Source organism: Balearica regulorum, chromosome 1 (genome assembly GCF_011004875.1).
Source record: "Balearica regulorum gibbericeps isolate bBalReg1 chromosome 1, bBalReg1.pri, whole genome shotgun sequence".
Classification (NCBI taxonomy): Eukaryota; Metazoa; Chordata; class Aves; order Gruiformes; family Gruidae; genus Balearica; species Balearica regulorum.
The window spans coordinates 84398417-84422239 of NC_046184.1; the positions used below are offsets into that span (position 1 = coordinate 84398417).

Sequence of the window (23823 nt, forward strand, 5' to 3'; positions counted from 1 at the left end):
CCTCACGTGATCCTCTCCTTCGCTGTCGTGCGCGCGCTCTGCGCCTCAGCGTCCTGGCTGCGTTTGTACCGGCAGAGCCGCCGTCGCCTCAGCCTGGCGGCCGGCCCGGCAGCCAGCGGCGGGAGCTCCGCCTCTGCGGGCGGCGGCTGCGGGATGCGGTCCGTCAGCTACGTGCAGCGCGTGGCGCTCGACTTCGGCGGCAGTCTCTTCCCGCACGCCATCTGCCTGGGGGATGCCGACAACGACGCGGTCCGAAGGCGGGGGGTGGCTGCTGTGGGCCTGCGCGGGCGGGCGGTGTGGGGGCGGTGGCCGGGCCGGCGTGGCGGGCTCCGCCCTCGCGTGGCGGCGGCGACCCCGTGGCGACAGGCCGCGGGAGGTGGCGCTTCCGCGGGCGGAGTGCTGAGCCCGGTTTGGGCGCGAGCTGGAGCGAAGCCAGCAGCGGGCCGCCGCGATGTCCGAGGTGCTGCCGCCGGCGGGGGCGAGGCAGTGGCGCTTGGTCGGCCTGGGGAGCACCGGGGGCGTCCCAGGACGGCCTGCCGCCTCCGCCCGGCCGCTCTCAGAGACGAGCACCGGTAGGGCGAGGGGCAGCAGTCGCAGGTTGTAGCGGAGGAAGTTAACACTGGGTGGAGGAGAAGCACCGAGAGGATGATGCGGCACCAGAGCAGGTGCCTGGAGGAAGTGGGAGGGCTTCCACGTTGGCGGGACTCGAAGCTTGACAAGGGCTTGTCAGAGATTCAGGGGTTGGATCAGATGGCCCCCAGAGATCCCTTGCAAATTGAATGTTTCAGTGATTCTGGGCTGCAGCTGGTCAGTGTTTCTGTCACCGTTAGACATGCTAGATACCCTTGGCATGGGCCCTGGATAACATATAGCTAGTAGGGAGGCTCACTGGTGCCAAAGAGACGCTCTGCTGTCATGGTGGTGGGGATGTAGAGGTGCAGGGAAATGCTTTGCTGGGGCACAGTGGATCACAAACAGGGTAGAGCCAAGTTTCAGTGTTTCTTGACTTATATGACGGATGGATGTGCATCGGGAATCTTGCTGTCAGCCCCACAAACGGTTGTTTCTGATGGGTCTGATTTGTCTGTAACTAGGAAGAGGTTAGCTTAACCAGATATATGTAAACTGTCCATTCTTCTCAGCAGTCAAATTTTATTACAGCCCTATCCTGCTGTCCTGAAAAGTGTCATGGCCAGCAATGCAGTGGATGATAAAACAAATTTTCCCATAAGAAGTTGTGTTATGTGAGGTAACATGTTCAGGGAGTTATGAAATGCGCACAATTTAAATACACAGAGGCGTGATGCAGAAGATGGGATAGTAGGAGTAGGCTCGTCAGCTGGTGTGGTTGGTGATTTTTATCGGTCTTTAAAGAAAAAAATCACCATTCTGAAAGACCTTTACCCCTTCATCAGTGAGAGTGAACATCCAGTGTAAATGTATTGTAAGTACTCTTGCAGCCTCTTTCTGGATGATTACATTTTCCTCATTACCATCATCTTCCTCAGGTGATTAAAGAAAGATCAAGTCAATCTAGGTTGAAGGATGGAGGATGGGGTGATGATGATTAGCAGAGCAGAATGTTGAAATGGTTAGTGACAACTCTGAAACAATGGCTAGAGAAACAGTGGGTAATGGGATGTTGCTCTAAGGAGCTGCTCTCCAGCACTTATCTGTGAGAGTAAAATTAGGGCTTTTATTTTTTCCCAGACTTTCTCTATTGATTAGAGGCTGTCTCTTTAACTCTTGTTTTGCTTTGCTGCTTCTTCCCACAGAGTGATTTTTAGATACGAATTCTGTAATTATTGCTGTGTGGGAATATTGTTACTGTAATTGTGAATTTCTTCTTACTAACCCAATTCTCTTGTACAGCTGAATGAGCTAGTGGTGGGAGACACCAACGGGAAACTCTATGTTTACAAGAATGATGACAGCAAACCCTGGGCTGTGCGGTCTTGTCAAGGAATGGTCAGTTCTTGACAAAATTTTTCAATGGTTGGGCCTTTTGGTGTGTGTGCAGCCAGCTGTCCTTGGCCACTGCCTAGGAATACGTAGGCCAGAGGGGAATGGCAGCCAGAACTGGTTATGATGCCTTTCATGTAGTTATGCAAGACCCTGCTTTTGCCCACAACTAGTCCCATGGGTGAGAAGTGATGAGCAAAGTACTGAACAAACACAGGAACTGGGCTTCTGTCCCACCTTGTCTGTGCTCCTGTGCCCTGTGGATTTTGCCTCAGGGCTCTGGGCAGTTGTGCAGCAAATATGTTTCTGTCCCTGACTCTGCTCTCTTTGTCCTTGAAAAGGTTGTTTAGAGTTCAAGAGATAGTTTATGAGAGAGGAGGGAGTAAGGCAGAGTGCTGTTTTGGGTTGCCTTCTCATGTATTGCCTTTTTTTGTCTTGCAGCTCACGTGCGTTGGTGTGGGAGATGTATGCAATAAAGGAAAGGTGAGAGCAGCCAAACTCTTCCCAGCTGTGTCTGTAGGGTATGTGGGAGGTGCTTAGGACATTAGGGTCATGTCAGATCCTCAGAGTGGAGGAGGACAGGTTGCAGGTGCTTTCTCTCCAGGATCTGCCCTTGCTCATAGAGTTTTAGCACTACTGTTCTAAAACTGTTTTTCTGTTTACATATAACCTGTATCTGTGAGCAATATGCAGGTTTTAGTGAGCAAGGAAATCCATCCTATCTTCAGGAAGCACTATTGATTTGCATGTCCACCTGTGTGAGTGCCACAAGGCTTTGGTGGTTTGAGTGTTGCTCCTTTTCCTCAGTGGCTTTTGCCCTGCTCCGTGCTGGTCCCTGCTGTGGGCCGTGACCCTTCTGCCACTTGGCTGTGTGCATTTAAGATCATCTAAACAAGACTGAGTCACAGAATAGTCTAGACTCCCAAGCAAATTCCACTGGGTCTAATATGACTCCTTTTGCTGGACTGCTATTTCTGGGGGTTAAGCCAGGACCACTGAGTCCAAAAGTCCCAGTTTAGGCACCCTGCCTAAAATACTGTAGCAATGTGTACTCCAGTGGGGAGCAGACCTGAAGTGAGCATTGAGAAAGCCACACGTTTGGGGATTGTGTGCGCACATCAGCTTGATATCCTAGACTGACAAGGATGAACAAGAAGTTTGGACCCTGTAGTATCCAAGTAGTTTGTATCTGGCCAAAAACCTTCTGTTCCCTCTGTAGCAGTCATTGATCTTGATGAATCCACCCTTATATCTTCCCTCGTCCTGCTGTGCGATAGCTTTTGCAGTTTTTAGAAGAGGAAAAATCAGAAGATTTTTTTCTTCCCTCTTAGAATCTCGTGGTGGCAGTGAGTGCAGAAGGCTGGTTTCATCTTTTTGACCTGACTTCGCCAACTTCAAAACACCCAGATGCTTCAGGCCACCATGAGCTGGCCGCAGCAGCAGAAGAGCAGAAGCCAGCGTTCAAGCAGCACATTCCTGCCAACACCAAGGTCATGCTGATCAGTGACATTGGTGAGCTGGGAAGCTGATGTGGGAGTGCAGGGTGAGGGCATTTGTGGGTATTAGGTGGGTAGGTGGGGGGGGAGGGGGGGAAGAGAGAAAGTTTGTGGGACTCACAGAAGGAAATTACTGTCTTGCTGAAACAGGTGCTCTAACAAACTGCAGCCAAGTTGTGGAGGAGAGAAACAGGAACTTCAGGAATTTTCCTGAAGCGCAAGTTCTCATTACAGGATTGGGATCCTCAGGGATGCTACCTAATGGAAACCAGCACAGTGGTTTCTGAATGTTGGGATCTTGGGGTTATGAAAACCTGAGAGAGCCCATCTATCTCCTTGTATTGCCTGCAGATGGAGATGGGAAGTGTGAGTTGGTGGTGGGTTACACTGACAGGGTGGTACGTGCCTTCCGCTGGGAGGACTCGTCGGAGAATTCAGACCATATCTCTGGGCAGCTGCTCCTGTTGAAGAAATGGCTGCTAGAAGGTCAGGTAAGGAAATGGGATGTTCAGAGCAGAACTTGTCTTAGTCTTCAAGAGGTGGCTCTCCCAAGGGAGGAAGCACAAAATCTCAGTCCTGTGAACAAAGCAATGTTGTGTCGATGGCCTGAAAGATTATTTGCCCAGTGGTTGTCCTATACATGCAGAGCAGCTGGTGGGTTGGTCTGGGAAACAGTCACTTGCTGTCACCCAACTATAGAGCATTAGTGGAAATTACCAGTGTGTTCTTAAGTGGCTTTTGGTAGGGAAACAACCTTTTACTGTAATTTGGACATTTTGCTTCTAGCTGAATTTGTTCAGCTTGTGCTCAGCTCTGTCAGAAGATCTGCCATATCTAAGTTTAGGTACAAGGAGCACAGTGAACCCTTCTGAGATGTTTAAAGTTCTCGATTTGAGTCTATTCATTTTTTTCCTCTGCCAGTATAGGTGGACAGCCTCTCTGTGAACCCAGGTCGTGATGGCTCACCGGAGATGATGGTGTCTCAGCCAGGCTGTGGTTATGCCATTCTGCTGTGCACCTGGGTCTCTGAGCAGCAGGCCACAACAGAGGGGAGAGACACTTCTGCCCCAAGCAGGTGAAGAGCATTCCTGCATGGGGTAGATGAGGAGATTCCACTGTAGATGCCCGTCACAAGGGGGCACCACCGGGGGGGGGGGGGGGGGGGGGGGGGGATGGGCTGTCATTTGTCCTTGCTTCAGTGACCTGCTGTACTGCTGGGAGTTCATGAGTTAAGCCCACCTGCATCCAAGCTTTCATGAACACTTTTCACATCTCTATCACAAAGATGAATACTACTGCCTTTCCTTGTTATCCCACCCTCCTCTCCTTGCGTGGCAAAACCAGCTGACTGAGGGGAGCAGTGCTGGGGCTAAGGCAGAGAAATGAGTGACCTAGATCTCTGGAGAAAGAGTAGTAGGCAGTCTGGTGACCTGTCTAATGGTGGGAAGGGTAGCAACTGAAAGACTGGGCCAAGCCCAGTTAGTCTGAAGCCCAGGATGACACTTTGGGTTCATTCACTCATTTCTTCCAGGCAAGGTAATTGGAGGTTTCCTAATGAGATCCCTGGCAGCCAGCACTGTAAATCACAACCAGAGCAACTGCGATGAGCAGTGAGGTTATTGTCCTTGGTGCTGGAGGGACCCCTGTGGGGAATTCAGGTGCTTCTGTGGTGTTCTGTGAGACTTTAAGGCAGACCCAGAAAAATGCAGCAGCAGGGGGGCTAGGCAAGTCTCCTTTATGTCTGAAAGACCTTAGTGAAATGGTCTGGTCTCCTAGCCAGAAGCCAGGCCCAGGCATGATCTCTGACCAACCTATTCAACCCCAGGCAGACACTTCCTGAGTGAAGAGCAGCCAGGCTTACATGACAGTAATGATAAAAATTGTCTTTTTGTTTTCCTTGATCAGAATACATGTTTCTGTCTTTTTCTTTCTTTTTTTTTTTTGTTTGAGATCTTTCCAGTTTTCTGGTGCATCAAATCATGCTGGGTTTTGGGGTTTTTTTAAGCATTAGCAAGTTCCTTTCATACGTGGAGTGGCATGCATTCTTTTCCTTGGTCTTTACCATTAAAGGGCTAACCCATACACAAACTCTATCAATCTCTGGATTTGTAGAGCTTTGGAGTACAGTGCTCTTGAGATTGTTCTGGCACAGTCCCAAGCATGGTTCCATAACCTTTCTGTGATGTCTCTCTTTTCCCTAGTGAGGCCCCTATTAGAGATGTTATTCTGCACCAAACATCTGGACGGATTCACAACAAGAATGTTTCCACTCATCTAATTGGTAGCATCGGCCGAGGTGAGAGATTAGGAGCTTGGGGTCTCTGGCCCAACAGTTGCCTGTGTTAGTTTTTTCAGTATGTCAGTCCAGCTTGAAATCAGATTTCCTGTGGTTGAAAAATAACAGTGGGAGGCAGCTGCAAGAACAGAGGAACTTGGCTTCTGTTAGCCAGCTCCCAAAGAGAGACAGCTGGATATTTGCATTTGAACTTTTTATAGCCTTTGTCCTTCCCTAGGTAGCTCTTACTCTTCACCTTGCACAACAGTTTCTCTGCAGCCTCCACTGGACTGCATTTAGTCATCCTGAATCAGGCTACCATGCCGTGCTCATACGGATGTCCTTGATTGTTGCTTTTGCATGGTGGCAGCTTATGCCCTCCCCTTATTCCCTAGATGCATCTATTCCTTTCCAGAGCCTCATCTTTATTCTTACTTTTGTGCTTTTCAGCATTTGATTCCTGATACTTGGCAGCTATATCATGCTCTTCCTTCACCTATTCAGTCCCAGCCCCTCCAGAGCTGTTTCTATATTTCATTTATATCGGTGTCCTCTGTCTCCTTCCAATGTATTCTGTGTAGCTGTTGTATCTAAACTCTCCACAGCTGCAGGCTCCTCTCAGCCCTGACACACTGCTGTTGTGTCCAGACTTTTCTTACACACTACCACTGCTTCCCTTGGGTAACTGCTTTGTGCTCTGACCCGCACCTGGTGCACCTGATGAATCCTGTTTTGCTATGGAGAATAAGCAGCTTTCAGTCCCCCTTGGAGCATGTGGCTGTAACACAAGAAGGCAGAAAATTCCCAATGCAGATCACTTTCTCTTGTCTGCAGCTGGCTGGAATCCAGCTGCATTTGCTCTGTCCAAGTATTACCCGCTGCAGTGCTGTCTGAGAACAATTTAGGCTGTGCAATGTAATTAGAGCTGTGGGAGAAGAGTAATCAACTGAAAACCTTCCTCTTCCCCTTCCTCAGAGTGCTCTTCCTCCCCAGTTCCTAAGCTTGTTATGTTTTCAGCATCTCAGATGCTGCTATGAGCAAACATGGTCAACAGAGCATGAAAGTAATTATTTCACTGCATACAAAGCCTTGCATCTAATGAGAAGTGTCTGTGAACAAGGCAGGCATGTAGAATAAGGGATGCTGGACCATCAGTAATGAAACAGCTGAGGAGTGCCCTGCTGACCAGTTTGTAAGGGGGGCACAGCAGATCTTTTGGATCAAAGCCTGTCTGGATGAATGTCAGCTAGGGGCAATAGAGCACTCAACCAGCTGACTGTTTGCTTCAAGCTGATCCGCAGAAATAGCGTAGTCTGTGTCCTGGGAGTGTGCCGAGTGTTGTAGCTTGGAGCTGTCTATGGGCTGTGGAGGTAGGCTTGCAGTATTACGTCATTCTGAGGAAACTGCCTACTTGTTTTCACCTCTGCTGGCTTGTTCCTGACTGCCAGGTTTCCTGGGCTCCTGCAGACCTCAGGGAGCCAATGTCTCTCCCTTGTCACTGAAAGGGTTAAATGCAGCTGTAGTCGAATACAACTCTAGTCCTCCCCCACCAAGTGTGATACCACTTTCAAAACTTGACCTTGCATGTCTTTTCTGACTGGTAGCTAGGTAGTGAGTGTACTGAAGCAGCCTGGTGGTTAGGGGAGTCTCATCTGCAGATGTAACTGGTCACATTTGTCGGTGCTGTCCTGCACGTAACTGTCATATACAGGCTTTGGAGAGCATACTGCTTGCAGGAAGTTCGCAGCTGTATGAGCATAGCCCAGGAAAGCCAGGGCTGAGTGTGGAGATGAGCATGAAGGCAGATGTCTAATCTGCTCATAAAGCAAGGGCTCTGTAGCATCTGACCAGTGTTTGCTGGGAGACGATCAACAACAGAGTTGGTAGCGTGATCTCCACAGACTTATTCAGGAGTTGCCATAGAGGTACTTTTGTGTTACTGTGACTGATGCTTTGTCCTTCTGGCAGGCCACCCCCCCCACCCCCCCTTTTTTTTTTTCTCCTCGTCCCGTGCAGCTTCCCAGAACAGCCGAAGGCCATGTTCCTGTCCTTGAAAGACACATTGAGTCTACATTTGTAATACTCTTGTTTTGGCTTCAGATGTTCTTTAGTTGCGATAGTCCTGCCTGTGCTTGTGCATTTCTGGAGCCTGGAGAGGATGTGATGCAGTTCACTAAAACTGGAACTGCCAGGGGCCTGCAAGTGCGCATGTGGTACGGACAGACTCCTAGGAGGAGCCAGCAGAGCCAGATGTGCCTGTATCAGTGCAAACCAAAGGTCTTAGGTTTTGAGATGCCAGTGTCCTACAAATAAAAGCCAGCATGGAGTATGATTGGTTGCAAGAATCTGTAGATATCTGATAAGCAGTGTCAAAATTGGGCAAAAAGGAGGCAGGATGGATCAGCTTGTCTTGAATCTTTATTTTTTTTCAGGAGAGGTAGGGGACAACTCTCATAAAACAGCATCAACTCCTGTAATTCTCTTCTGCACTTACAGGCTGCTCCAGTGAGAATAGTGGCTCAGGTCTGTTTGCCCTCTGTACTCTGGATGGTAAGTCCTACCACTGTCCCAGAAGAAAGGCCTATGGGGTGTCCAAGGTCTGTCACTAATTCAAAGCAAGGAACCAGGGGCTCAGTGCCTTTGATTTTGAAAGGAGGGGGAGCTGGGCTTCAGAAATGCTTCCTGGGTCAAGCAAGAGAATTTGACTCAAAGACTCTTTTTACTGACATATTTTATATGAAGGCATGAAAGCTAAGACAGGAGCCAAGGTAAGAGTTGTCACTGTGAGCAAGTCCCCCATAAACCAGGTGTGTGATAACATGCCTGTATCTGAGGATACGATAAAACATATTAAAGCTCAGCCTGTGTTTCTGTTCCTTACTGAATTTGGTCTCATGTTGCACAGGCCTGCTCTCTTCAGGAAACCTGCTGTGTTTTCTATGTTACTAATACCTGCCTTTCTCTCACCCCTGGTACAGTTTATTCATCTGTGGATTTCAAAGCATTTTATAAACATTAATTACCTGTATGGTCCCATGGCCTGTGGAGGTAGAAGTATTAACGGCATGCTGCAGCGAGCAGCTGGGAAAATGAAGAGGCTAGGTCATTGGCCCAAAGGCATGCTGAAAGCTTGAGATGGAGAGTGAGACTAGAACTTTCACATGCTGACTCTTAAGTTGCCTGCTTACTCAAACAACTGTTTGAGATGCCAGCTCAACGGTGTCATTCATGTAGACAGGAGCCTCTAAACCACAGCAGAGATGTGTCCTTGTACTTGAAGGGAATTGCATTGTTTCCAAAAGCAGTAAAGGAAATGGATGCTGGAACTTAAATATTGGTAGAGAGCAGCTGGCTTCACGCAGGCCTGGAGCCAGGTGGTTCTGCTGTGCCCCTGACTGAGAAGTGATAGGACAGGCTACAATAGGATTGAATCTAATAAGGTGAATGCCAAGTTTCTGTTCAAAAAACAACAGTGTGGAGACAAGATGCTGTGCTTCTCTTTTCCCAGATAGGCAGTCTGGCCTGTTTGGGCCAGATGTCCATCTGCCCAGTGATGTCCTAGGGAATTTCTGATTATTCTCTGGGCCTGAACTCTGAAGCTTCTGCATCTGGCAAGGCTTCGTGCCTCACTGTGGTTCATACAGAGGCTGGAGGGCACTGTGAGGATAGATTCATGTTTATGTTCCACTCTGTCATGGCCATCCACCCAGTACTATCACAGTATCTCAGGATGATAGAAAAACGGTATGTGAAGTAAGTGTCCAGTATGCTTTTAGTAGCCAAGAGGCCGTGCCCATGCTATTAGGCAACCAGCTCTCAGCTGATACCTGTCAACGTACTGTCCTGAGATCACATGATCTGTAGGGCATGGGGAGAAGCTTCTAGGTTACTCACTGTCTCATGTGAGATCTGTTGATGTACTGTACTTTGGGAGCCTGTTTGGGCAGGTTTCTTCTTGTCTTAGAGTACAATCCACTTAGCAGGGCTGCTCCCGTTTTTTTTCTCTGTTTCAGTTACTCATGACAAGATAATGGACTGCTGTCCTTCCCAGAACTGAGATTGTGTTATCTATTATCAACCATAGCCAGTACCATGGGCCCAGCCCTCTGCCTGCAGAACCCAGAGTGTTAAGGAGTGTGCAGGGCCCAGTGTTTGCAAACATCTCACTCCCAGTTTAATGTTTTCAAGACAATCTTAAGTTGTTTGTTTTTTTTGTCCTTTCAGGGACATTGAAACTCATGGAGGGAGCAGACAAGCTGCTCTGGTCTGTCCAGGTTGATCACCAGCTATTTGCTCTGGAAAAGCTGGATGTTACTGTGAGTGTCTGTGAATAGGGCTGGGAGGGATGAAGACAAAAACTCAACATGGCTTTGTGTATATGAATTTAGGAAGGGCATAGGGAGTATGATTTGATTGAAAAAGGATGAGATTATTTCAGGATGACATACAGAGGGCTCTGACTGTGCTGATGCATTCTGCACTCGTGTCAGTCTGTACACCTGCAAGAGGTTGAGCTGTGTCTGCCTGTGTGACCTAGTGAGCCCAGCATCCTGCTATGAACTTTTTCATCCTCCACCTGCTCTTTTGTCTTGCAAAGTTGAATGGTTTTGCACACTGCTAATACCCCGATTGTCTGCAAGCTCTTATGATACGTAAGGATTACGATAGAGAAGAGAGAGGTGGTGTCCAATTGCAAAAAGATTGGCCAAGTGCAACATGTTTGGACAAGGTGTCCAAAAGTGACATATTGTTCAGACATTAGTGTTATGTCTCTGAGCAAACAAGAAAGGTTCTTGACTGCTGTGAGTAGTTGATGTTTGCGCTAATATGTGTTCTTATGGTTCTTGCAGGGCAATGGGCACGAGGAGGTGATTGCCTGTGCGTGGGATGGTCAGACGTACATCATTGACCACAATCGGACTGTTGCCAGATTTCAAGCAGATGAGAATGTCAGTGCCTTCTGTGCAGGTGGGGAGCCTGATTGCAAAGCCAGCCCTCACAGCACTTCTCCCTCAAAGCTACTATTCCCTTCTGGGAGACCTGGAATCCTTTGTCAGTCTGCAGTGGGGAATAATTTCCCTGTGTATATACTGCAGAAGGTCCAGCTAGTCTTTCCTCTGGTGGCATCTGGGAAGAGTAGGGGTGAGAGGAGGTTATGCCAAGGTTTGTCTGTGATGGTTTTGGGGTTTTTTACTGTCCTTTTTGGGAGTGCTACAGTGGTCTCTTGTCATCTCCACCACTTTTTTAATTTGCAGACTTCTAAGCAGTTCTCAAGTGGAGATAAGGAGCCCCATGGAAACAGCCTGAGCCTTGGCTTTGCTCAGTCCTCTCTCTCAGACCTGCAGGAAAGCAGCTTGCAAATCCCCAAGCTCCACGCATTAATAACAGTTTAGAGACACTTTCTTGGACTGTCTCAAAGGGACTTCATATATCCAAGCTGATGCTTGTGCCTGTAACCCTTGGTGCTTGCTGCTTTCTGCTAACAGCTTTGGTACTTCATCATGAGAAGTTACCTATTTGCTTTCTCTGCTCTTTTGGAAGTAGTTCTATCTCCACACTTTTGCTTACTGCAGGCCTCTATGCATGCAAAGGAGGAAGCAACAGCCCCTGCTTGGTTTATGTCAGCTTCAATCAGAAAATCTACATCTACTGGGATGTGCAGCTGGAGAGAATGGAATCCACCAACCTGTTGAAAATCCTGGATTGTGACCCAGAGTTTGGAAGTCTCCTGCAGCAGCTGGGTGTGGGTGAGTGCAGAAAGGGTGAAGGAAAAAAGAGAGGAAGGGCCACTGACAGGTGATGTGCTGAGAACTAGAGTTCCAGGTACTTCTTGAGGAAGACAGGCTTTCGTACTGCCTGTTGAGAGTCCCTAACAACTGTCTTTCTGTCTTTGTCTCTTCTCCACAGAAAGAGGTGATGTTTCTGCTGTCAAAGATCTGATTCACAAAACACTGTATTTTCCTGAGAAACATCAGCAGAGCAGCCCCTCGCAGTGTCAGGACCCTGCTGGAGCAGACTCTTCTGCCCACTACACTGTCATACAGGATCCCTTATAACAAATAATGTGGAGGTTGACACCTTTAACACCAGCACAAACTCTTTTTCTGACTGGAATCAAGCATCTAATGAAGATGAGACTGTTCTTTTCCCATCTCTGTCAAAGCTTCCAGACAGCAAAGGGTGTGCAGGACAGGTTCTGTGGAGGGATGTGCTTGGCTGTAGGCTTGAGTGAAGGTGGTGGGTTGATTTGTTTTTAGCTGAGGAAGCTACTAGCACAGCAAGAGTCCAGGGTCCTGCTTATTGGTTTCCATGTTCTCCGCTAGCTAAAGCACTTTATGGGTGACTGTGAAGGAGCACTGAGGACATAGATAGAGAGAATAGCTGAGCTTAGTCTTTGTTTCGGCCTATTCTTAGAATTGGTCTTCCGAGTTCTTAGCAGGATCACAGTGCAGGAACTGCAGTTGGAGGAATTGAGTTAGGGAGCAGGCAAGGGCCTTCTCCATTTGGGTGTGTTTTTTAAAGTAGACCCAGGCATTTTTTGCCTTTGTTCTGCTGCTGGTCTTCTACCAAGCTGTTTCTCACAAACCACCTCGTGTTCTGAGAAGCTGGAGATGTGTGAGAAGAACCACAACTTGCACTAATAAGTTGTGGAGAGGTAACAGCTCCAGCGAACCCCAGCTGTGCTCGACAAGCATTGCTTGTCTCTATCTTCTTGGGCAGGGTGATCCCAGAGATGGTTGTGACTTAGCAAAGCAGCTGTGACCTAGGCAATAAGAGAAATCTCTCTTAACCATGGATCTGTGGTGCTATGAGAGCTTGGCTGTTCCATAATAAGCACTAGAAATGCCACACTTCCCTCTTGTTGTGGAGAGTGCCATCCTATTTTGAGTCCTGCACTACTGAAGGGAATGGACTGGAAGTGATGTTCCACTTGCTGGTATGCAAAATCTGGAAAAGGCCATTGCTCACCCAGGCTGCTCATATGCAAAGGCCCAAGCAGGAACCTGTCCACATGCTGCTGGTCTGCTTTTCCCCATCTCAGCTTGCCCCTTGCCTAACTCACCTTATTAGGGTAGGAGCAGCATGCTCTCCTGCTGTTTTGCATCTTATTATCTTCTCTCACTTGTGTGATGTTTTACTGGACATGCATAATGGATGGAGCTGTCCCTTCACCCTTATGGCAGCCTGAGAGGGTTGCATCCAAGTCAGCGCAAATATAATTGTGATCTCTCTTTAGCAAATGGTAACATTTAAAGGTCCTGCAGGCTGTTGAAAACCTGCTGTGCTATCTATACTCTGCAAAACAGGGCAGCCCTAATTGGGAGAAAGTACTTTGTATAGAGAAAAGGAGTGTCTTGCCCTTGGGTCAAAAGAATTGTTGTTGAAGTAGCCCTATGTGGTAGAAGGGCAGGATCTTTACATAATAAACCCTAGCTTTTCTTTGCAATTTCCATCTGTAGATTTATATAAGCTTTATAGAGGACAGCTTATGTGCTCTACATTTGATAGCTGTGAAAGTTGAAGCATGGAGCAGTGAAATGGTATGACCTGCTCTGCACCAGCTAGCACTTTCTTGCTTCACAGACTGCTCTATCTTCTGACTCTTAACTATAGTGGAAGTTTCACTCCATTTTAATGACTTCACTGAGAAGCATTTTTTAAATGTTCCCTTGTCATACTAAGTGTTTGTGTACAGCTGGACCCTTCAGGCAGGAGCTCTCAAGTCATAATAGTGCTTTAGTAACAGTGGTGTTCAGAGCAGCGGGGCTTGAGTTCGTTAGCTATGGAGAGCTGGTAATGTAGGGACCGTCTACTGATGGGCTAAAGCAAGGAGTTGTCTTGAAGCTTGTTGGCTCTAGATTGTAACCTCAAGAAATTGTCATCTCTAATGATGCTGAATGTACAGCCACTCATCCCAGCGGGCAATCACCACTGCTTCTGACAAATTAGTCAGTGTGACCTCTTGGGCTGTCATCAGTCTCACAGTCCTTTCCTAATGAGGATAAGTCCTGTTGGGGCTGTTAACTAGATCAGTGTATTGGTTCTTGCTGCTTCCAGGTTTCTGTTTCCCAAAACCCAAAGCTGCTCCTTCCGATTGCCAGAACAAGTAAGGATTCTCCCTTCTCTTCTTTCAGGCAAAGTAGTAGCAACTGCTAGTCTTATCTCTGCCCCTTGGAGCCCAGCTGAGTTGGGGAGAAGCAGATGTCCCTACAAGTGGGATGTGCTGGTTTTGGTTGTGAGAGAGTTAATTTTTTTCATGGTAGCTAGTATGGGCTGCGTTTTGGATTTGTTCTGAAAACAGTGTTGATAACACAGGGATGTTTTCGTTACTGCTGAGCAGTGCTTACACAGAGCCAAGGCCTTTTCTGCTTCTCACACCGCCCTACCAGTGAGTAGGCTGGGGGGTGCACAAGGAGTTGGGAGAGGACACAGCCAGGACAGCTGACCCAAACTGATCAAAGGGATATTCCATACCGTATGATATCATGCTCAGCATATAAAGCTGAAGGAAGAAGAAGGGGGGGGGATGCTCAGAGTGATGGCATTTGTCTTCCCAAGTCACCGTTATGTGTGATGGAGCCCTGCTTTCCTGGAGATGGCTGAACACCTGCCTGCTGATGGGAAGTGGGGAATGAATTCCTTCTTTTGCTTTGCTTGTGTGCATGGCTTTTGCTTTACCTATTAAACTGTCTTTGTCTCAACCCAGGAGTTTTTCCTCGCTTTCACTCTTCCAATTCTCTCCCCCATTCCACTGAAGGCTGTGTGGGGCTTAGCCTTTAGCTGAGGTTAAACCATGATATGAACAGTTTGGTTTCCCTGTATTCTGAGTACTTTCCACTTAGCCCTGTTGCTACCTCATTTTAATCTTGCACTTCAAAATTAGTGGAACTGACATAAAGAGGGACCACAGCAGAGCAGGACTCTGCAGACCAGTTTCCAGAAGCATACAATGGAAATGACATTTTAGCAGTGTCCCTGAACAGGCCTGTGTCTTGGCATATGCTGTTCTTCCTCTGCTTAAGGCTGTGTATTTTCTTGTTCTGCTCCCCTCCTCTCCCCTCATGTCATCCCCCACTTAATTCTGTGGCTTCTGTTTCCTCCAGCAGGGACAGAAACAGGATGGTTATAAGCAACAGAAAACAGTAATGCTTGAGTTTTCAGGCGTGGCTCATGCAACCTGGTTCTCTTGCTGTGTGTGCTTTGACAAACAGTCCTATCACAACTTTGTCCTACCGCAATTTGTGCCTGCACTGGCTCTGCTCAACATCTTTTTTGCTTTGGTGAGGCAGGTGTTCTCCACATAAGTACTCTCACTCTTCATCCCCTGCTGGAACCCTTGAGGTTCCTGCAGCAATTGCCTGCAGCATTTTATTTGCCTGAGAGTTGGGCCATTCTGAGCCAATCTGGTAGCTGGGTCTTACCGGCTATTGCAGTGCTGGTATATTGTAATTCTTTCTTGAGACGTAACAGGAAAACAGGCTTGTCTACACATAACAGAGAACAACTCAATACTGTCTGTCCATGCCAAATATAAACCTTTATTAGCAACACAAGCACAAGGGGGATACAAATGGTTGTATGACTGAAACTGTTTTATGCAAAACAAACTTTGCTGTACAGGTCGAATGACTTCCAAGGAAGGAAGGTCAAACTCATCTACTGTTGGACTGTTAATTGCTGAGAAGAAACAGGAAAGGGTTAATGGGGGGGTCTTCTAAGAGCCATTTTTAAAAGAAAATGGGGCAAAACTGATGCAAATGTTGGACAGGGCCACCTGTGCAACCTAGCCCTCTTCTCTTCTTGCCTTGAGGATAACATGGCTGTGTGCTGTGCAAGTCTAGGCATGCTGCATTGTGGAAAGCAGAGGTGAGAAGATACGGATGCTACAGATCATCCATTCCCCAAAACTTTTCAGCTCTTAAAAGCATTTGAGAGGAAAAACATTAGTGTTTGAGGGTTTCCCCCAAGAGATTATGTGCTGTAAGCAATACAGAAAACTTGCAGATGCATTTTGCTTCTGTGCCTCTTTGTGCACAAAGGAAAATGGCAGCTGTCCACACAAAAATTAATTGGAACTTCTGTACTATTACTTGGCCAAAGATCATGTTCCTCCTTTTTTTCATGCCCTGAACTCCTAAGTTCAATTAATAGATTGTCTACAGTCAATGCTTCCTGAAGTCAATGCTTCACGCTGCTTCTACTGGCAGCAGTTTTCCATGAAGTATGAATCTACTCGGAGAATGAACCATATAGGCTCTGCCTCTGGACTGATGGAGTTACGTTATACTTGCGTTGTAACTCATTGCCTGTTTGACCCTGCCAGCTAACACAAGCCACACAGTTCAATTGGAAGTTGTTCCTTCCCACGCAGCAGAAAATGTTTGCTACATCCTTCTCAGTAGCAGACTGGCATACCTACTGCTGCCAGGAAGATTTTTAACAGGGCAGGATTTGCAAGGCACGTTTGTATGTCCCAGTGACAGCAGACAGCAAGTGAGGAGTCCAACAGCATTTTCAGACACTGGGGGTATTTGCAGATAAATGATTTATGGCTTTGGTTGTCACGCTCAATTTACTAGCAATAAAATAAAGGGAGGGGGTTGCTTTATTTTCCTGAGACTTAATAAACCCACTAGCCATCCATGCTCTCATTTTTGTGATCTCTTTGCTGAATGTAGTTATTTCTATAACTCTTCAGGTATATCCTGGCATTTGCTAGTGGAGTCTCTTGAAAGGAGAATTGACTGTAAATATGTGTAGGTGGCTCAGTGGTCTTCAGTTCCATAACTCACCCGCTACTAGTGAAAGAAGGAGCAGGCCTCTGGGAATGTGGATGGCTGGAGCTCCCATTTCATTCAAAACCAAGTGACCCCAAGCTCCTGGAAACAGTCCTGATTATGGCTTCAGCAGCATGCATGTTCTTGGGATAGGTTTACCTCTTGCACACAGGCCTTGGAAGGGGCTTCAGAAGTCCATCTCCCCATCCCAAGCAGGTACGGCCATACATATCTCGCACCTGCCATGTACACTTGCTTCTCTCTTTCAAAGACTTGCTGTGACAGACGCTTCCCTGCAGACTGTTTCACGACTGTTGTGTCCGCTCGACTAGAAAGTAGCCCTAGTAGGAGCTGACCACCAAGGTGGTTCATAGAGATTATCCCTAAAAAAATAACATTCCATTGTCTATATTGAAGGGACAGGCCTCATCATGAGGAAGCCAGTGTTGGGCACATACAGGATGTGCTTATGTCCTACTCTGAGGTGGTAGTTTATACTAAATTTCTACTTTCCCTGTGAAAGCATTAGCATTTTTTGATCTCCAGTGGAAAAGACCTGTAGATAGCTCCTTCCTTCCCCCTGTTCCTCAAAAGCAATAGAGATGACTAGAATTGGGGGTAGGGAAGTGTACCTGTGTGATAGGTTTTTCCAAAAGAAACTACAATTGAGACAGTCTTCAGCTTTGCCAATCCACTTAAAAATAACTTTCTGGGCCCCCTAACATAGGAAGACTTTTAAAAACTACAGTGGTTGTAGATGGAGTTGAGTTTGCTTCTTTGAGATGTTTTAAGTCCTGTTTTATAATCACATCTTTTAAAGCCAAAATTTCTGTCTTTCGCAATGGAAGCTGGGATTCCCATGTAATGACATAAAAATGCTGGTCTTTGGAGAAAACATGTTTGGGCACGAATTCAGAATACATGTGTTAAGGTCAGTAACAGCATGCCATTTAATGCCAAGGAACGTTGGGAGATGGGAACCCACCAGGAGTTCTGTTTGATGATGAGGAAACCAGGTACTGACGCTGTAGGATTAGACTGTGATTTAGGGGATGCATTGAAGTGAGTTGTCAACCATTGTTAACAAAGGGGAAAGGCTGGCAAGATAGTGCCACAGCGTGAGAGAGTATTAGCAACCAGGGTACAGGAAAGTGTTAAAAGGATTGTCTAAAAAGGAAATAATTCCTTTTGGAAGAAGCAAATTTGTCACTTACCAGTGCAGAAAAATAAATGATTCACTTGGGGGAAGGTAAGGAGGATGCAAAGAAGGGTTCATTATGCAGAGAAGAGGGACAGATAGGGCTGGTGATTTTCACCTACTGTAGCACATTAATTCACAGAGGAATCTGAATTATTGGTGATTTGAGAGATGAGGCATGTGAATCACAGAAAGGCTTCAGAAGGACTGGAGCATGTTCTGAAGGTGAAGCAAAACCAGAGTTATCCCAAGACTGACATGCAGGAACAGCACCTACCGAATTCCAACAGCAGCTAGTGTGCAAGTATCTGCAGCGTTCTAAGTGACAGGTACTAGTCAAAATAGAATTGTCAACTCAAAGTCATGCCAATTTTCTGTAGGATCCCATCCAGCACCCTTTAAATCATTGGAAAGATTCCTGTTGGCTTCATTCTGAGTTCGGGAAGACTCCTACTCACCTACACCCTCACCCTAGCCAAAGCCCAGCTCCAAAACAGACACCCACCAGACATGGCTCTCACATAGAAGTGGCCAAGACTGAAAGCTGCTGGTGGCCCTCCCCTTCCCTTGGCAGCCCCTTCACAGTCCCACCAACACTGGGACTCTGCACTTGCTCTACCACCTAACCCTCACCTACCCCCTCACCAGCTCCAAAGTGCATACCTACCACCTAGGGTTCCCACACACAAATGGCCAGGACTGACACCTGTTAGTGGCCCTTGCTTTCCTTGGTAGCCACTTGTGGGCACCAGCAAAGCCCCACAAAAGCTGTCAGGTGCTCTGGAAGGCAGCAGAGAAGTACCTGGGCATCAGCAAAGCCCAGCAAAAGCCCTGGGGTGCTCTGGAGGGAAGTAGAGCCCTTTATGGGCCTCACAAAACCTGGCAAAAGCCCTGGGGAACTCTGGAAGGCAGCAGAGCCCCTTTTGGGCTTCCACAAAGCCTGGCTAAAGCTTTGGGGCACTCTGGAGAGAAGCAGGTCCCCTTGCAGGCCAAAGCAAAACACAGCAAAACCCGTAGGGCACTCTGGAAGGAAGCAGGGCCTCTTGTGGGCACTGGCAAAGGCTTTCAGATAGGGTTAGGTGGTTGGGTTACAGTTAGCATTAGGGTTAGAGATAGGGTTAGGGATAGGGTTAGGGTCAGGGATAGGGTTAGGATTTTGGTTAGGGATAGGGTTAGGGTCAGGGATACGGTGCAAGATTAAAATGAGGTAGCAACAGGGCTAAGTGGAAAGTGCTCAGAATACAGGGAAACCAAACTTCACTCCATGTCATGGTTTAACCCCAGCTGGCAGCTAAGCCCCACACAGCCTTCAGGTTTTGGGTTAAGGTTAGGGTTTGGGATAGGTTTAAACTTAGGGGTATTATGGTGTTAGGGTTAGGGGTAGTGATTGGTTTAGGGTTAGGATTAGGGTTTGGCATAAGATTAGGTTTAGGGTTTTTTTAGGGATAGGGTTAGAGTTAGGGTTTGGGGTTAGTTTTAGTGTTAGCATTAGTGTTAGGGTTAGTTTTAGTGCCAGCGTTAGGTTAGCATTAGGCATAGGGAGAGTTTTGGGGTTAGGGTCAGCATTAGGGTTAATGTTAGGATTGGAGTTAGGGTTAAGATTAGGGATGGCATAGGGCTAGCATTTGGGTTTCGGGGTTAGGGTTAGGTCTAAGTTTAGTGATAGGTTTAGTGTTATGGTTAGGATTAGTGGGATTTGGTTTAAGGTTGGGGTGGAGTTTAGGGTTAGAGTTTTTCTTTAGAGTCATGGTTAGTATTCAGGTTATGTTTAGGGTTAGATGTAGAGTTAGAGATAGGGTTAGGGTTACGGTTAGAGTACAGGTTAGGGTTAGGATCAGCATTATGGTTCAGTTTTGGGGTTAGTGTTAGAGATATTGTTAGAGTTATGGTTAGAGTATGGGATAAGGTTAGGGATAGGTTTATTGTTAGGGTTTGGGCATTAGTGGCAGTGTTAGGGTTAGAGTTAGGGTTAGGAATATTGGGTTATTGATAGGGTTAGGGTTTAGGTCTGCGTTAGGGTTTAGGGTTAGGGTTTATGATTAGTGTAACAGTTTGGGTTAGGGTTATGGTTAGCGATAGATTTAGGGTTAGAGTTAGTGTCAGCATTAGGGTTTAGGGTTAGGGGTTAGAGGTTAGGCTTATAGTGGGGTTATGGATTTTATTTTAGTGATAAGGTTAGTTATACAGTTAGCATTAGAATTACGGAGTTAGGATTATGATTTAGGGTTAGGGATAGGGCCAGAGTTTGGGTTAGCATTACAGTTGGGTTTAGGTTTTAGGGTCAGGAGTTAGTTTAGGTTAGGTCAGTTAGGTTAGTTTAGGTCAGTTTAGGTTAGGTTTAGGGTTTGGGATTAGGGTTACGTTTACAAGGTGAGAGTTTGGTGGTTAGAGGGTTTACTTAAGTTTATTGTTAACATTCAGGGTTTGGTGTAGGGATTAGGACTAGTGGTTAGGGTCAGGATTATGGGTTAGGGTTCATATTAAGGTTTCATGTTTAGGGTCAGCTTTAGTGGTTAGGGTTAGGTTTAGGGATAGATTTAAGGTTAGTTGTTAGAGTTTAGGGTTAGGATTGGGTATTAGGGTCAGATTTTGGGGTTGTGTTTTATTTTTACCATGTTTAGGATTAGTTTTAAGTTTTGGGGTTAGGATTTGGTGGTTAGATTTAGGGAGTGAGAGCAGTTTAGACTTTGGGTGCTATGTTTAGGGTTAGGATTTATGATGAGTGGCTAGTGTTTTAGGGTTAGGGGTTAAGTTTAGGATTAGGTTTAGGGGTTAGGTTTAGGTTTAGGGGTTAAATTTTAGGTCAGGGTTAGGTTTAAGGATTAGATTTGGGTTAGGGTTTAGGGTTTGGGTTAGGGCTATAGTTAGCTTTAATATTTAGAGTTTGGGTTTAAGGTTTGTTGGGTTCTTTTAAATAGATCATAAAAGTTAATGAATAATACGGGATGTAATTGAAATGGTATTTATCAGATTTAGCATATTATTTGCCGTCGTTCCACATGCTGTTTTTAGAGGGCAATGAGAGTTGGAAGTTAGGTGAATTGCTGCACATAGGAACGGGTGTTTCATCTGTCACAAGATTTTTTCAGCAGAGTCGACCCAGGTACCATGTAGATTACAGCTGACACACAGGATGGTTTCATACAAATCTGAACTGTCATTAAAGACCCTTGGGTTTGAGAAGCCAGTCAGACATGCAAGTGATACAAATCCAGGAGGAATTACTAGTACTTTGCAAGACAGGCTCATCGAGTAGACATGGGTCCTGACATAAATGAGAAAACTGTTGGTGTCATTCAGGAGATTCATGGAAGGCAGTTCATGCAGCCAGAAATAATCAGATGCACAGTAGAAAAATGGCAAAGAAGCCAAGGAACAGATCAGAGGCTTCAAGATATGATGACTAACAATAAAAGTCACTAGACTGATGCTCCTTACAGAACAAGCAGATGCCTGTCACACCAACTGACATCATTGGTAAGTGCATCACAAATTATACCAGCCAGGCTGTACTCTGCTGTCCTTAGCATGTGTTAAATTACAGCATACACCCTCTGATTTAGGAAAGAACTAACAGGTAAAAGCAAAAATAGATACACAAGTTGTTTGAGAAGCACAACAGAAACAATGAGTGGTTTGATAAAAAAGGAAGAGAGCCAGCAGTGTTTAATCCAGGAAGACAGGCAAAATAGGGATGTCATGAGATTCTAAGGGTGGACAAAAGGACATTGTGCAGAGTTTGGATAGTGAATCAGTAGTCATGAGGCACGGAACAAGCCCTGATCTGGTGCATCCTTCCTAGAGCTAGTAAAGAATAGACTATGTATTTATCATACAGCTGTGCTCTAGGACGCAAATTAAAAAAAAAAAACAAAAAAACAAAAAGCCAAAAAACCAAAACCCACCAAACTTTAAAAAACCACAACAATTCAGTGATTTAATAATCACCCTGGTCATCCCAGATGAGTTCACAGTTCTCTGATCTGAGCTGATACTGCAAGGAAATCTAGTTCTTGTTTCATGCAGGACTAGCAAAGTTGATGGGCTGTGAGATGCTGGTACTTGAGGCTGATGATGTATTTGTGTCCAATCACTAGATCTCAAGTTGAAAGAAAGGAGCTGACAGAGCAGAAGACTCTGGGTGCGGTAATTCATCACAGCATTTAAACTGAGTGGCAAGATCTCTGATGATGCAGCAGAGGTGATAGGAATGTAGCTCTAGCAGCTGCAGTGCAGAGAGGAGAGGCCTGCTCAGAAGAACAGGGTGTGCAAGTCTGGTTACTATGTATAACACCAAGAGATGATAAGCATTGCCATTCATATAATATAGCTTAGTGGCCAAGGATGCAGTGGCAAAGCCCAAACCCCTGTGAGTGTCCACCATACTCTAGGCATCTACGCTCAGCATTTCTGCAAAGGTTTCTTAGAATTAAGAACTCTAAAAGTGTTCTTGCTGCGAGGTTTTTCCAGTAAAGTACTTCTCTTCAGCTCTGAGACAGGAAAAAAGTAACAAAATCCAGTTTCCCAGAGTACAGGTGCGGGTACTGGCCACAGATCCCTTCCCACAAAGAAAGGGGAGTGGAGTCTGCTCACATTGAGGCAAAGAGAAGGAAAACATTCATGGCAATCTTCGGAGGCTTTTGGAGAAAGTGCTGTCCTCCTGTCCACAGAACAACTGGAGATTGTTCACAGAGACTCTCTTGTCTCATGAACAGAGGGTATTGTAAAAATAAGTCATTAAAAGGGTAGAGTGAATTTAGTAGAGAAGCAGAAATTGGAATGACTAGGGACGGATAGAAAAACAACAAAATGCCCAATGAGCACATGGGGACAAGCAAGAGGGCCCACTGGAAGGCGAGATATCTCTCAAGATGAGGCACTCCCAGCAACAGCAGTTTCCCACACCCATTTGCCTTGTTCTCACTCCCCCGTGAATGCCTCAGCCTAGAACTCAGCAAGGTTAGGGGCATGTGAGCCTCACCCTCATCTCTCTCTCATAGCAGCAAGTCTACTCAGCCCCCGACATGGGGAATGCAGCCAGTCACTGACCAGGCTCTTCAGAGGCGTGTAGAAAAGGCAGCTCTTGACTCAGTGCTTTAAATCTCAGGACTCCTTCCTCCAAGTCGATGCAACACTAAAGAAGGGGAGAGCCAGTTACTTGCTGGACATTTCAGACAGCAAATCTCATAATGTCTGTGACTGGGGAAAACCTGTATAACCATCAAACAACCCCACTTTGGGTTTGTAGAGACTTACAGTTCCCCGCTCTGTCCCCCATGCTGCCTCCTTGCTCCTATTTTCTTCAGTGGTTTCTTCTCCAAAACCCTTCACAGGGCCATTCCGCTGCCTTCTTCCTATGACACTCTCTGAGGTGATGTCCTCACATCACTCAGACATTCAGCCCAATGCTTTTCCAGCTTTATGAGTCTGACATGTGGCTACAAGTATTTGACAGGCAGGAGCAAGCTTGCTGCAGCCATATTCTGAGCCACCCAGGAGCCAGGCCTAGCAGAACACTAATCCTGACTGAGTTGACAAAAGGAGAGGACTTTTTCCACCTGTGTCCAGCTAGGGTTGGACACTGTGATCATAAAGCTTCATTTGGCTCAAAGCAAGGGCAGAGCTTGTTCACATCTGCTTTCAAAAGGCAACACAGATATAAGTCATGACACAGTTTGTTTCTTGTTTCCTCTTCAGTTTCCTCTTCCCGTTTGCAACTTGTATGGTCAGGAATACAAAGAATGGGAGATATGATAGTATCCTATTGGGTGATTCCTTTCTTAAAACATTTAAGAAAGACTGGAAAGGAATCAGTGACTCAAAGCACAATACAGCCAGCCAGGCAGCTGTGCAACAAGCATTGCAAGTGGCACCCTGGAAGACCTGGATGTGAGTATTTCTGATGCTTATAGCAACCAAATCTTGCAAAACTTGTTGAGAGAAGCCCTGCAATAAGCAAGAAGCTGTTCCTTACCTTGAGAGACAACAGAGTCTGGAGACCAATGCAAAACTCCATCATTTCATCATCTGAGAAGAGAGAAGACACTGATCAGGCTCAGGACTATATACACTGCCCCTCTAAAGAAGTGTGTCTCTCCTGTAAGGGGATGTGGA

The 23823-nt window shown here is 46.4% G+C and overlaps 2 protein-coding genes across 7 annotated transcripts in view; one reads left to right on the plus strand and one right to left on the minus strand.

The window, feature by feature from the left end:
* Positions 1-16375, plus strand: ITFG2 (integrin alpha FG-GAP repeat containing 2). 6 transcript variants are annotated; one of them, XM_075762449.1, is made up of 12 exons: positions 1-249; positions 1873-1968; positions 2404-2445; positions 3294-3474; positions 3810-3949; positions 4385-4533; positions 5660-5754; positions 8230-8283; positions 9958-10049; positions 10584-10701; positions 11307-11480; positions 11641-16375. In XM_075762449.1, exons 1-12 carry the CDS (start codon positions 154-156, stop codon positions 11787-11789), a joined length of 1386 nt encoding a protein of 461 aa, XP_075618564.1. In that variant the 5' UTR covers positions 1-153; the 3' UTR covers positions 11790-16375. The 6 variants fall into 6 exon arrangements, with proteins under 6 accessions (XP_075618564.1, XP_075618572.1, XP_075618589.1 ...); XM_075762463.1 differs by lacking the exon at positions 1-249 and adding an exon at positions 316-460; XM_075762490.1 differs by lacking the exon at positions 1-249 and adding an exon at positions 467-1508.
* The window catches only part of NRIP2 (nuclear receptor interacting protein 2), a 24076-nt gene continuing 15499 nt past the window's right edge, over positions 15247-23823 (minus strand). Inside the window, exons 5-6 of the mRNA XM_010298829.2 lie at positions 23684-23736; positions 15247-22843 (exon numbers count right to left, since the gene is read on the minus strand). Coding sequence (XP_010297131.2) covers positions 22751-22843; positions 23684-23736 — 146 coding nt within the window. The 3' untranslated portion in view covers positions 15247-22750. The remainder of the gene's footprint in view (positions 22844-23683; positions 23737-23823) is intronic.

Bases quoted from the DNA above. Each gene is read 5' to 3' on its own strand.
- ITFG2 (XM_075762449.1), top strand. From the start codon at position 154: ATGCGGTCCGTCAGCTACGTGCAGCGCGTGGCGCTCGACTTCGGCGGC. The intron at 1,969-2,403 runs GTCAGTTCTTGA...TTTGTCTTGCAG, and splicing joins TGCGGTCTTGTCAAGGAATG to CTCACGTGCGTTGGTGTGGG. The intron at 5,755-8,229 runs GTGAGAGATTAG...CTGCACTTACAG, and splicing joins AATTGGTAGCATCGGCCGAG to GCTGCTCCAGTGAGAATAGT.